This window comes from Olea europaea, chromosome 3 (genome assembly GCF_002742605.1).
Source record: "Olea europaea var. sylvestris chromosome 3, O_europaea_v1, whole genome shotgun sequence".
NCBI classification, from domain to species: Eukaryota; Viridiplantae; Streptophyta; class Magnoliopsida; order Lamiales; family Oleaceae; genus Olea; species Olea europaea.
Genome location: NC_036239.1, coordinates 10751596 through 10765801, shown reverse-complemented (window position 1 = coordinate 10765801; position 14206 = coordinate 10751596). Strand labels below are relative to the sequence as shown.

The following is a 14206-nucleotide window of genomic DNA, read 5'->3' as shown; positions in this document are numbered from 1 at the left end:
TTTTTCCTTTATCAAACTTAGATTTCTCCAAGTGGTAGGGGTTCCTCCTGTTCTTTTTCAAGAATAAATCCTTTTTCAAGGAGGGTTGCCCAAATGTTTTTTCAGCAAGCTTTTACCACAAGATTGCTCATGGTTATGGTATGGTTTCCCACAGACGGCGCCAATCTGTTGACCACAAAAAGTGCGCCAACAGATGCCGGTCCCACCCGCGCTTGCGTGGGCGAATGTCCAACACGCTAAGACACGTGGACGGTCTGAAACAAGCGGTTCAAAGGGGCGTGGGAGTAGCCCAACGACGCGGGACGGTGACGTTCGGAATCCGGCGGGTTGTTCGTAATCCGATTGTACGATAATTACCAACCGGTGCTCGTAGATGTATATGTAAAAAAGTATAGACCCAATTTGTGTATTGCAAGTAAATGAGAGAGAGTTGAGTAAATGTGATTTTTAGTATTGATTCTTGCATTAGCCTTTTACATTATACAATGGGGGTATTTATAGTGATACATATGGAATGGGAACCCTTAGATGAAGTGGTACGTGGCCTCATCTCCTTAGTTCAAATGTCTGTTCTTAGGCATGGGACTTGACTTGCTAGCTTACGGCGCATTTATTGCTTGTGCAGGGCCTCCATGCTAGTGACAAGACTTGACCTTTATGCTTATGACAAACGTTCCATCAATCATTCGAATAAGATCTATGCAGGCGATCTCTTGGGAGAAGTGACCATGGAGGATGTTTCCCTGTGGTTCAGAGGCTCGCGCATCAGCTTCAGGGCTTCGGCCATTTGTCATGATACTTCCACTTGAGGGCCTCAGCTGCTCTCAACAGGTTCCAGCAGCAGCTTCGGTTCGTAGGCCTCGGCGGATGGATTTCGGCTCAGTAGTTCGGATGTAGCCCCACCTCGGTAGGAATGCCACGTGGATCGCCATGAGTGGGCCATTGTCCCAGGTAGGTTGGCCAGATGTGACAACACGCAACAGAAAACATTTTATATTTAAAAAATCTCTTGAATATGCTCATTATTGATAGAAACCACATGTTAATTTTATTTACTTTTAAATTGTTTCAAACCCTAACTATAATAATCATATTAGAAAGGCGTAAAGGCGAACCTTGAAATTTCGCTTCTATGGAGAAATTTCTGGATCTTGAAGCATATGCTAACAAAGAAATTAAACGAGTTGACATGTGTCTTGCGTTAGATCAGGTTGAAAAATTAAGTAATTATAGGACCTTTTTTAATATAGTCCATATCCACATAGCAGACATAAAATATTAGACAAATAATGTAAACAGACCGATTGCCGTGTATTGCCCAAAAAAGGGATTCCCATTATTTTTTCTACGATACTCATTTTTAATTACACATTTTTTATTAAAATATTATTACACGTAAATAAAAAAAATTCATTTTCTTTTAATCATATATTTTCCATCAATTTAATATTCCATAAATACATCACAAGAAAATAATGAAGTTCAAACAGAGCCCAAGTGAAAGTAGGAATCTAAGTAAAAGCTATCAATCCGAAAATCGAGTCGAAACTATCATTTTAAAATTGTAACTTTAGGACTTCGTGATCTGTCAACGAAATAGTTTTGAACTAAACTTTTATAAAACGGTATGATTTAAGTTCTTATACTTCAAGTGCAATTTAAAATCAAATCAAATCATTTAAAAGAGAGAGAGAGATTTTGCTAGAAAATAGTCCAAACTGGATATGGAACAGTAATAGAACATTGTTTTTATTAGATCTTAAAAAATTAATAAAAAATAATATACTAACAAAAAATTGGGTCATATTCTCAGGGTGAAAAATTATAATTTGATATATTTTAGCCTTTTCCCTAATATAACATACGTCTTATGTGGTAGGTGGTAGGGACGGAGATAAAAAGCAAGAATGTCTTAGTTTACAATGCTATGCATGAAAAGGCTTAAAAAATTATATCATAAAAAACAAAGGACAAAAACCCATATCTATATTCCTATAAGTTGTGCAACTATAACTTCGAATTTTTACTACAAAATTAGAATATATCTAACTAATTAATGAACTTGTAAGTTAACAATATGTACAATTCAAGCTAAACCCAACAATTTGCTAAACCATATTTTATCGATTTCACGACACCTTTACATGTTATCAAGTTTTTGCTCTTACAGTTTTTAGTACAACTAAGGGTTTTTTCAAAAATATATTTCAAATAAATTGGGCTAGAACAACTCTTCTATGAGTTCGTTGAACTTAATTGTTGCACGTTCTCGAGATGACTAAACCACCAATTTAAGCTAACCCCTTTTATTTGAACTAATGTGGGATCCGCTAACTCTCAAGGGCCTTGCTTAGACAAATATCTCATGCATTTCTCAACTAAAGAGATCGCCATTGAATATCAAACCGGTTGCTAAAGTAAAACACATCAAACGCATATGGAGTTTTTCCATTAACGGTACATATTGAGCAAATACAACTTCGCTCAAAATTTACTTTTCTGGAACACCAAATGCAAGAATGGCATAATAATTAGGGATTAATAGCAGAAAACCCTTCTAAAAATGTTTCCATATGTGATGTACCCCCACCTATTGAAAATCGCAGAAAACCCCCCATCAAGATCTATTAAATATGTCGTTAAAAACAATAAAAATACCAAAATTAAAAAGAAATAATTTTAATTTCAGCACCCAAACTTTTTATTTTTTTCACAAATTAAATTCAATTTTTTATATGGCACATCTACAATCCCAAATCTTTTAAACTTTATTTTCCACACCACCCACGCCACTTCATCTTCTTCCCCATTTTTTTTTTATTTTTTTAAACAATAAATAAAAAATGTTCTATCCTTCAAACCCCACCATCGCTAGCACCACACTAACTGGCCACAGCCACTCATCTCACAAAAAACGCACCATAAATCGCCGCCACCACCACCATCATCAAGCCAAAATCTTCACATCTCTGGTTCAATTCATCTGCACTCAACAACTCAGGAGCATCATTCCTAATTTTTGCATTTCGAATTAGTGGACTCAATTAACAGTCCCTTCAATTGATTGAGACGGAATAGCCTCAATGTTCTTGCAAGCTGGACGGATAAATGGCTGGATTGGATCAATTTTATGATTGCCCATATTTGTTTGGCCCTGATTATGTATTCCCCCCATATGAATTTATAGATTTAAACAGACCCATCAATTTTGGACAGAACATAGTTGCTGTGAGTACCTTTCTGGGCGAATTTTGAACCAGAAATTGGAGCAATTGGGGTGATAGCTGGGAAAATTAAATTCATGCCCACAGTCATTTGGACTTGTTGGTTTGATTGATGCCAACTTGGGGATTGGATGCTGTCTGAGGCATGAATTGAAAGAGGCGTGTTCCGCGAAAAATGAGTTTCGACTGTCAATAAATTCTAAATAATAGCAGATCTAACGGAGGCTTTTTGGGTTGATGTTAGGCCATGTTTAGGGTTGTCTAGATGAGGGCTAACCGCCGGTGGTGGTAAGCAACCATGGGTGTCGCCGAAAGTGGAGTTGCCAACAAGAAAAGTGTTCCCCAATTCGCTGTTTTGACTAGAAATTGTGGTTTTTTCCGGTGAATTTGATGCCGACAGTGGGATGGAAGTTTGATAGGAGTTTTATGTTCAAAATTTCCATTTTTTTATTTGAATGTTTAGTTCCTTGAAGAAGTCTAGCATAATTGTTGGGTCGTTAAAATCAATTTGTGAACGTTGGGTCTTTATCCCTATATTTGTGGGAATTTGTTGAAATTTTCTGCTATTTATTATGGAATGAAATAAAGATATAGCACCTTTTATGCTATTCTCTATGATTCACATCAAAAATTGGAGGTTCTCGCTTCTTCAAACGAGATAGACAATTCTCTTTTTACTTTACTCCCAAAATAGGTAAAGGAAAAGTTAATTCTACTAACAAGGCTGTACATGCTCGCTGGAGAGGTAATCCTATTGGTTGTTCAACAAGTATTTTGCTAAATTTTTGCAGAATTGCCTTCACTTGTGGATGGAATTCTTGCTGGGCTTCTCCTTTCTTTTCCTTAGATGTCAGTTTGAGTAAAATTCCTTTCGTCGATGTTAGCTTGTGAATTTCAAGGCCATCAACCACCATGTCCTTCGTGCTTTTCAATCCATGGAGACTAATAATCGTACCATACAATTCAAACTTCATTACTAATTTAGAGAAATCCCATTCAATCTTCCCTAGTGTGCAGAGCCATAGTGCTCCCAAAACAACATCACAACCTTCCAATGGTAAAACAACCTTTTTTGTGGTAGTTGATAGATTATCCAAATATGCTCATTTTATTGCTCTATCTCATCCATATACAGCCATTGGAGTTGCAAGAATATTCTTTGAAAATGTTTTCAAGTTGCATGGTATGCCTCGTTCCATTGTTTGTGATAGAGATTTAGTGTTCACCAGTTTATTTTGGCAAGAGATATTCCGGCTTCAAAGGACAGATTTCAACTTTTGTTCTAGTTACCACCCTCAAACAGATGGCTAGACTGAAGTGGTAAATAGAACATTAGAGATGTATTTGCGGTGTTTCACAAGTTCACAACCTAAGCAGTGGACGAAATGGCTGACATGGGCAGAGTTTTGCTACAACACGAGTTGGCACTCATCTGTCAAAAGCACTCGCTTTGAAGTGGTATATGGAAGGGCTCCTCCTTCACTTTTGGCTTATGTTCCAGGTACAACAAGAGTAGCAGCAATGGAAGAGGAGCTCAAGAATCGTGACCAAGTTATCCAGGTTGCTCGGGACATCATCAAACAGGCTCAGGCAAGAATGAAACGAATATATGATTAAAACACCGAGAAAGAGAATTCTCGGTAGGTGATTGGGTATTTCTTAAACTTCAGCCTTATAGACAACTATCATTAGCCAGGAGGCAGAATCTGAAACTCTCTGCGAAATTCTACGGTCCTTTCAAGGTATTACAAAGGATTGGTAAGGTAGCTTACAGGTTGGAATTGCTTGAGTCCTCAAAATTACATTCAGTGTTCCATGTTTCACTATTAAAGAAGAAAGTTGGTGATCAATCGGTCATAACACAGCTCCCTGTCATGGATCAAGTTGAAGAGAAAGTAATTCTTCTGTAGCAAGCAATTTTGGACAGACAAATGAAGGGTAAGAGACAAGAAGTTTTGGTGCATTGGCAAGGTTCATTTCCAGCTGAAGCAACTTGGGAGGATCGCGAAATCCTTAAAAATCAGTTCCCCAGATATTAGCCTTGAGGACAAGGCTGAAATTTAAGGGGAAGGGAATTGATAGGAGTTTTATGTTCACAATTTCCATTTTTTTATTTGAATGTTTAGTTCCTTGAATAAGTCTAGCATAATTGTTGGGTCTTTAAAACCAACTTGTGAACGTTGGGTCTTTATCCCAATATTTGTGGGAATTTGTTAAAATTTTCTGCTATTTATTATGGAATGAAATAAAGATACAGCACCTTTTCTACTATTCTCTCTGATTCAAATCAGAAATTGGAGGTTCTTGCTCCATCAAACGAGTTAGACAATTCTCTTTTTACTTTACTCCCAAAAGGAAAAGTTAATTCTACTAACAAGGCTGTACCAAAGTTGTAGGTGGGAGTGCGGCAGGGCTGGTGGTGATTTGGTTTGGTAGCCTTGGTGGTCGAAAGATGGTGTTACGAGTCTCCATAGCTTACTGCTAACATGGGTTTAGTAAGATTCAGACGTCTTACAATGAAAGTCATTAACCACTTTGTCTAAATAAAACCTCTTATTGCATAATGTACCAAACAAAGTTCGGGTACTGAAAACAAAGATTTGGGGGTGGAAAATAAAGTTTGGGCACAAACAAAATTCAGGGTAAAAAATAAAATTTTAAAGATTTGAAATTGTATTTGACACATACAAAAGATTTGAATTTAATTTGTAAAAAAAAAAAAATGTATGGGAACTAAAATTGTCATTATTTATTTTTTAATTTTGGCATTTTTTATAGTTTTTAAACATAAATCTTACGGATCTTGACAGTAGGGACGTTTTTTGCACAAAAGGATTCAAATAAGAGGATTTTCTATTCGAATCATGCTACACTAATATAATAGTTGACATAATCTTTACTATAATGTCACATGATATCGGACTGTTTAAAATACAGCCAACTTTCTATCTAATTTTATATTTTCGACATTAATTCTGTCAAAACATCCGTTATCATTTTTCTGTCAAGGTGGCTTTACCCTTTCTCTGCTATTAATCCTAATTATTAGCATAAAGTACTGGGGAATATAGAGACAACATTTGTTATTATAAGAGACTTCGTCAATACTTTCCAATAAACTATATTTTGTATTTATAGAGTAATACAATGAAAAGATCAAATAAAAAACACCAAATGTAGAGACTTCTACGATAAAGTTCTATCGTTGATAGTGAGAATAACTATGTTAAAGAGGACAACACATGATGAAACCTACAAAGCTTCTCAATTCAAGAGACTTCTAATTTATATCCATGTATTTGTGCAGTTACGATTACAACCTCGTCAATACCAGAGAATATACATGCCATAGGGACTATATTTTATTGAGTTCAACAATTTGTATGTCTCTTAACAGTTACAAAATAGAATCTTGTTAAGGTTCTCGGTGAAAACAAGGTTTATAAAATATTGGAATGTCTTTATAAAGTGTCTTTCTCTATGAGGTTTGGTTTCAAGAAGTCATCCTAAAAACTTATGAGTTCTTTCTCACTCTACAGACAAATGCAAAGAGAGAAAAAATTTACTGTGTGAAAAAGTTGCAGAGATGGCGTGCAGTTTGCCATCCATAACTAGCTCTTCTTCATTCACTATTGAAAACTCACAGAAAAACGAAGGCAGGCTTCGTAAATCATGGTCAAGTAAAAATTTAACCAGAAGGGCTGGAATACGAAGAGCTTTTTCCGACAACAATCTATTTTGTCGTGTCAGTCGTATTCAGGCATCAACGGTTGAGCCAAAGTTGAAAAGTAGCAGTAGTTCAGCTGGCTTCTTCAATATTCAATTATCAAGTACCATGATCCCCGATACACTAAAGCCATTTTTATTTGATCTAGAGCTGAGTAAAGAGATTACTATTGAGGACAAATTGGTCGAGAGTGAACGAGAAGATGAGATAGACGTGGAGAAGGTCAAGAAACGAGCAAATTGGATCGAAAGACTTATGGAAATCCGGGATAGTTGGAAAGAGAAACAACAAAGGGAAGATGTTAATGATGTTGGGGAAAACAATGAAGCTTGTGATGAAGATGGAGGTTGTGAAGTTGATTATGATGATGATGCAGAAGGAAAGGAAATGAATATTGACGGTAAAATATTTTCTTCATTGTTGGGGAAAGTATCCTGGTCGGATACTAAGTACTTCTCAAAATTGGCCTTTCTATGTAACATGGCCTATGTGATCCCTGATATCAAGGTATGTCTAGTGATTACCTCGTTTAAAAGTTTACGCGGTTAGAGATGGACACATTTATTTATTAAATTTAGTTTTTGACACAATCTTCATGCACATGCTGATATCATATTGTCCCGAAGTGCCAAGAAATCACCCCCATGCAATCAAAAACCTTGAAAATTGGAACTTCAACTTCGCTATTTTTCATTATTCATTTATTCAAGTTAGGTACCATTACATTCATCGGTGGTGCTACATGTATATAATGGTTTACATATATATGATGTGATGAAATATGATTTGGTTAAAAAATTTTTAACCAAAAAAAAAAAAAAAAAAAAAAAAAAAAAAATTTTCTCATTTTTTTTTACACCGCTTCTATATGTAAACTATTATTTAACTCCATTAAATACAAGTAGCATTATTCTACATTCATTTCAAGATCCTCAATTGAACATCACCTACAGATTGCTTAATGACATGAGAAGTGGCACGAGTACTTAAATCACTTAATTAATTTGTTCCAAAAACTTGCAGACCAGGGACCTAAGCAGATATTATGGCCTTGAATTGGTTACATCTTCGCTAGAGAAAAAGGCAGAAGCAGAAGTTACGAAAGACAAACCTGAGCAGGATTCCACTACTGTGCATGTAGCAACGTCAGCAAGTGTGGATTCTATTTCAACAAAAACAATGGACCGTGAGCAAAAATGCCGTCTTCGGCCATCTGATGCTTATGAAATTGCAGCATCAGCAGCAGTTTATGTCCAATCCCGAACCAAGGATGACCTCCAAGAAGAGGAGAAGAAGAGCTCTTCCCACCGAGTTTCCAAGTCAGAAATGGCAGCATCTGTAGCAGCATCAACAGTGACAGCAGTGATTGCTGCAGACGAGAAGGAAAAACAGGAGGCTGCAAAGGACCTACAGTCACTTCATTCCTCACCATGTGAATGGTTTGTTTGTGACGATTCAAGCATATACACTCGCTGTTTTGTTATCCAGGTAACTAAAACATCCAAGATTACATTCATACTGGCATTGGACTCTTGCTAATGAATTAGAAATATGGTGACAATTAGATGGGATTCTGAAAGAATAGCACAGACAAGTGGTCTGAGAACAGCATATAATTACTTGAAACACATGAGATATATAGTTAATCTCAACCTAAATGTACTTGAGTGCAAGAAAGAACTTGTGGCAGCAAGATAACCTATAACTTGACAAGATACCTGTTGATGACTTGTAGGGTTCGGACTCAGTGGAATCATGGCAAGCAAATCTCTTTTTCGAGCCTACCGAATTTGAAGTAAGTAATTGCTATCAACTCTTCAAAATACCACTCTCTATATATTTATGCACTACAAAGGAATGAAGGAAATAGAGTCATTGAGAGGGTAATTTCATTTATATCAGGGAACAGATGTGCTCGTTCATAGAGGAATTTATGAAGCTGCAAAAGGGATTTATGAGCAATTCATGCCAGAAATAATGCAACATTTAAACAGATTTGGCGATCGAGCCAAACTTCAATTTACTGGTCATTCTCTTGGGGGCAGTCTTGCTCTTCTAGTCAACATGATGCTATTAACAAGGAAGGTAATCAAGCCATCTGCTCTTCTTCCAGTGGTCACTTTTGGATCGCCGTTTGTGTTCTGTGGTGGCCACAGAATCCTTAATGAGTTGGGTTTGGATGAGAACCACGTTCATTGTGTGATGATGCATAGAGATATCGTCCCAAGAGCATTCTCCTGCAACTATCCCAACTACGTTGCCCAAGTCCTCAAACGCTTGAGCAGAACCTTTCGGTCCCACCCTTGTCTAAATAAGAGTGTAAGTGTCCTTCTTAGGAATATTAAACACAGTGCTTTGCTAATCACTCAATGAACACTTCCCCAAACATAACACATTCCTACTGTATGCATTTTAAACTTTAGATTTTATATACTCATGCTCCTATATGTCATCACCTTGCAGAAATTATTATACTCTCCCATGGGGAAAATTTTTATCCTCCAGCCTGACGAGAAGTCATCCCCACCTCATCCTTTACTTCCTTCTGGCAGTGCCCTATATGCCTTGGATTCTACCAACTTTTCCCTTACAAAGACCGCTTTTAGAGCCTTCTTAAATTCTCCCCATCCCCTTGAAACTCTAAGTTACCCCACAGCATATGGTTCTGAGGGTACAATCATAAGGGACCATGATTCAAGCAACTACCTGAAGGCAATGAATGAAGTTATAAGACAACACACAAGGCAGGTCAACAAGAAAGTGAGTAAACAGACAAAGCAATTGTGGCCCCTGTTAACATCCCAGTCGCCACATATGTGGAGCAACAAACGAAATATAGGAGATACAATGGTGACAAAAGAAATATTGACTGGCGTCTAATTTCTTCTAGATGATCACATCCTGATGTTCATAAGAATTTACAAAGTTTCATCTTGTAAGTATAATCATAAAATCTTGCTCGTCATTTAAAATCACACAGTTCACAGCTGTTACAGTTAAACATTTCACTTTACAACTTAAATAAGGCTTGATAAAATCTCTCCCCCTCATAATAAACAACAATGAGAGCATGCACGTCAAACATTTTAAGAAGATACAAAAGCCAAAATTATAGCCCCACATCTTTTTATCATCTTTCTTCTAGTGATATTGTATTAGAAAACTTAATTAAATTTAAACGCCTACCCACAAAAAAGAGGCAAAAATAGAATTTTTTGAATATGAATAAGCATTTATTTAAGCCACAAAGGCATGCCCGTGTTCGACAGTTCACAGCTGTTACAGTTAAACATTTCACTTTACAACTTAAATAAGGCTTGATAAAATCTATCTCCCTCATAATAAACAACAATGAGAGCATGCACGTCGAACATTTTAAGAAGATACAAAAGCCAAAATTATAGCCCCACATCTTTTTATCATCTTTCTTCTAGTGATATTTGTATTAGAAAACTTAATTAAATTTAAAAGCCTACCCACAAAAAAGAGGCAAAAATAGAATTTTTTGAATATGAATAAGCATTTATTTAAGCCACAAAGGCATGCCCGTGTTCTTGTTAGTAAAAAATTCACAGAATATAATAATATATGTTATTGACTAAGAAAGAAAAAAACAGGAATAAAGAATTGCAGGAATATATTCTTAGTTTACACCGCTAAGATTAAGGTTTTTATGCATGAAAAAGCTAAAGACAAAATTTATATCATCAAAAACAAAGGAAAGGACAAAACCCCATATTTATATATGTTCCTAAAAGTGTGCAACAATAACTTCAAATTTTCACTACAAAATTAGAATACACCAAGGTCTGAGCAATTAATGAACAAAGATTGTAAATTCGTTAACAATATGTCTACATTAAGGGTCCGTTTGATTGTAACGATGGAATTTTGATGTAAAGAAAACAAATTCTAGGAAATTGAATTGCTTGAAAATTGTTTTCCTGGGAATTGTCAATTTATTATGTTCGATTGGTATAATTTTTCACGTGAAAAATGTTGAAATAAAAGTATTTTTTTGTGTTCGTTTGACTTTATTTTACATGAGAATTATGAATTAAAGAGATAAAATTTACTGGTGTTAGGGATAGAATTTGTTTATATTGCCAAAAGAAAAAAAAAGCAAAGAAAATCATCCAACTTTTGGTATTCGTTTAACTTTGTTTTATATGTAAATTGTGAATTAAAGGAAAATATTTTTTACAATTAGGAATAGAATTTATTTCCATTGTCAAAAAAACAAATTAAAAAAAATATAAAAAAAAACGTCAATAGTTGGTTGGAAAACCAAGAAAATACCAATTTCCAAGAAAAGCAAGTAAAACAAATTCAGTGTTCGTTTGACTTTATTTTACATGAAAATTATCAATTAAAGAGATAAAATTTACTGGTGTTAGGGATAGAATTTATTTATATTGCCAAAAGAAAAAAAAAAGCAAAGAAAATCATCCAACTTTTGGTATTCGTTTAACTTTGTTTTATATGTAAATTGTGAATTAAAGGAAAATATTTTTTACAATTAGGAATAGAATTTGTTTCCATTGTCAAAAAAAACAAATTAAAAAAATATAAAAAAAAACGTCAATAGTTGGTTGGAAAACCAAGAAAATACCAATTTCCAAGAAAAGCAAGTAAAACAAATTCCATGAAAAACATAGGCTATCAAACACCAAGAAATTGGTGGATTCCATTTTCCATGGAATTTGGCCCTATCAAACATAACCTAACTGTTCCAATTCAAGCTAAACCTAACAATTTGCTAAACCAGATTAATTATGGAATTCACACCACCTTTACACGGTATTCGGTGTTTTCGTTTACTATTTTTAGTGCAACTAAGGGGGTTTTCAGAAATATATTTCAAATAATTTGGGTTGAAATAACTATTCTACGAATGCATTGAATCTAACTGTTGCATGTCCTTCCTTTGACTAAATCACCAATTTAGGCTTACCCTTTTTATGCCACCAATTATGCCAAAACCAGCCCCATAAAGCCATTTTTCCAGCAGTTCTTTGGTCGGATTGGCTATGAGATAACTGTAGGATCAATTGGAACATTTTGCATCAGTTACAAACCACACAGGTTTCAGAGGATCCACGTGCAGCATGTCAAACAAAACACTCATGTCTAAAAGAAATGTACCCAAAGGAAGAGAACTTACAGCAAAGAAAATTTCCAAGGTACATTTGATCCATCTTTCCTTCAGAAGTGATTATATTTTGCGTATTTGAACATCTGTATTGGATGTACCATTGTTAGCTTCTTTTACAACATTTCTTATCTCTTTTATGGTGATATCAACCAAAGAAACATATGTCATAATTAGCTACAAATAAATCTAATAGGATTTTCTGTTTCTCTAAATTCTTATATTTGAGGTTACTTTAGTTTTTGCATTTGGGCTGCGTGTAGATGTCATATTGGTTGAACTAAATTGAATCAAGATTCGAAAGGCTGAACTTATAAGAAGGAATGCTGGAAGTACAAATAACAAAAATGCAGCAATACATAAACACTTGATACTGCTTATGTAAAGAAAATAAATGTGCCTGCGCTTTCGAAGTCGCAGTGAAAATAGAACAAAAATTACATTCACTAGAATAAAATTAAAAGTAAGTATAATTAGTTTTCCAATAAAAGTTTCCCTTATCTGGACATAGGAATCAACCCCCCACCCATCTGAGAAATTCTAGACATGACTTCGCAAATAGAAAAGATGTGAAAAAAAAAAAAAACAAAAAACAAAAAAACACAGTACCTTCAACTCTCTATGCTTGCAGAAGAAGAGCTTGTGAATGGTGGTGAGAATCTTCATTGTCTTCATCACTCATACCATAGCCAAACAACACCAATATTCTACTATGAACAAAATCCCTCAAAGGTCCAGGAGCTTTATCAGCTTTCACAATGGCAAATTTAACTCCCTCCAGAACCAGCATGGTAAGTAATGTAGCCATGTATTACTTCACAATTGTGCTTGGTGTCCCTTACAGCCCCCTCACAATGGGGGGCCCACAATTAAAAAATTCATGTGAGGAGGCTGTGCATGGTGTACAAGGAGCTTTATTGATTATTTCATATAGTTTTTCATAAGCACCACGATTTTACATATCGATCATATACCTTTTATTTCATTAGTAAGCCAATATAAGTCGAAAAGGAGTTTTCGACTTATGAGTACCCCTTGGCCAATGTTTTCCTTATCAACTTAATTAAATGAAATGTAAATCAAAATATTTTATTATCTAAGAGTGACGAATTTTCTATTGATTATTCACAACATTTATATGATTCTTGATGTACCCGAACGATGCCATATTAGCTGTCTTTGACAGAGCAACATCCAACGTCGCAAAAGTATGATTGTCCTCATATAAGATACTATGACGACCTTAAGTCGAAGAATCAATTTTACTACCGAACGTTAGAGATTAACCACTGATAATTAGATAGTTATTCATGTAAAATCTCCTCAGTGGGTCTTCAATATTTTGTTCAATAACAAAACATTCACGTGTTTATTTAAGTGTCACCATACTTTAGTTTGTGAGATTAACTACTTACTTTACTAGTAAAAAATGTCACACGTGATAATCTATCCATAATAACAACATCCGTATATCGTTATTACTTACGATCATGAATGATTTGAGATTCAGTCATATCACAACTCTCTGTTATTAACAAAATTACGGACTCTATTATTTAAATTAATTTGATTTAATATTAATTAAATAGTAGGTCTGACATAAAATTACATCAATTATATATAGTAAAAATGTTTATGATCAAAGTTGATTGAATCTAAGCTATAACACTTACAATATCAAATATGTCAAGAAGGCAAGAACATAGATTTACTTGAGGCACAACTGATAAAAAGATCAATATATCGTTGTGCCTGAATTGGAAATGTTGAATCAAAAGAAATGTGAGCATGGGCAACAAACAAGATTTATATAACTGCTGTGGGAAAATCGATATTTTTTTGAAACAGTTTCTTGAAATTACCCTCAATCCCGTATCTCGGTATGAACCCTTGAGATTTAACGTTCAAGGCCTCTAAATTTATTTATTTCTGGCCTTCTTATTCACAATTTCTATAAATTATGCTTCTCTTTATGATTTTCAACACATTTTTCCTTGAGACTTTTTACATTCTTCCGAGGATAAAGAAAGCGATGAAAGAACCAAAATAAGATATTAATTCTGCATGAACAAGGGTGTCCGTGTTCGTATTGGTCTCAAAATT

General features: G+C 34.9%; 1 protein-coding gene across 1 annotated transcript; it reads left to right on the top strand.

Moving 5' to 3' along the window:
- The first annotated feature begins 6810 nt into the window (after window positions 1–6810).
- LOC111378343 lies at window positions 6811–9831 on the top strand. Its single transcript, XM_023001527.1, has 5 exons — window positions 6811–7458; window positions 7975–8439; window positions 8687–8746; window positions 8854–9270; window positions 9415–9831. The coding sequence occupies exons 1-5, from the start codon at window positions 6811–6813 to the stop codon at window positions 9829–9831; spliced, it is 2007 nt and encodes a 668-aa protein (XP_022857295.1).
- The last annotated feature ends 4375 nt before the right edge of the window (window positions 9832–14206 follow it).

Coding starts and splice junctions, on each gene's coding strand:
- LOC111378343 (XM_023001527.1), top strand. CDS start 6,811: ATGGCGTGCAGTTTGCCATCCATAACTAGCTCTTCTTCATTCACTATT. Junction 7,459..7,974: donor ATGTGATCCCTGATATCAAG/GTATGTCTAGTG, acceptor AAAAACTTGCAG/ACCAGGGACCTAAGCAGATA. Junction 8,747..8,853: donor TCGAGCCTACCGAATTTGAA/GTAAGTAATTGC, acceptor CATTTATATCAG/GGAACAGATGTGCTCGTTCA.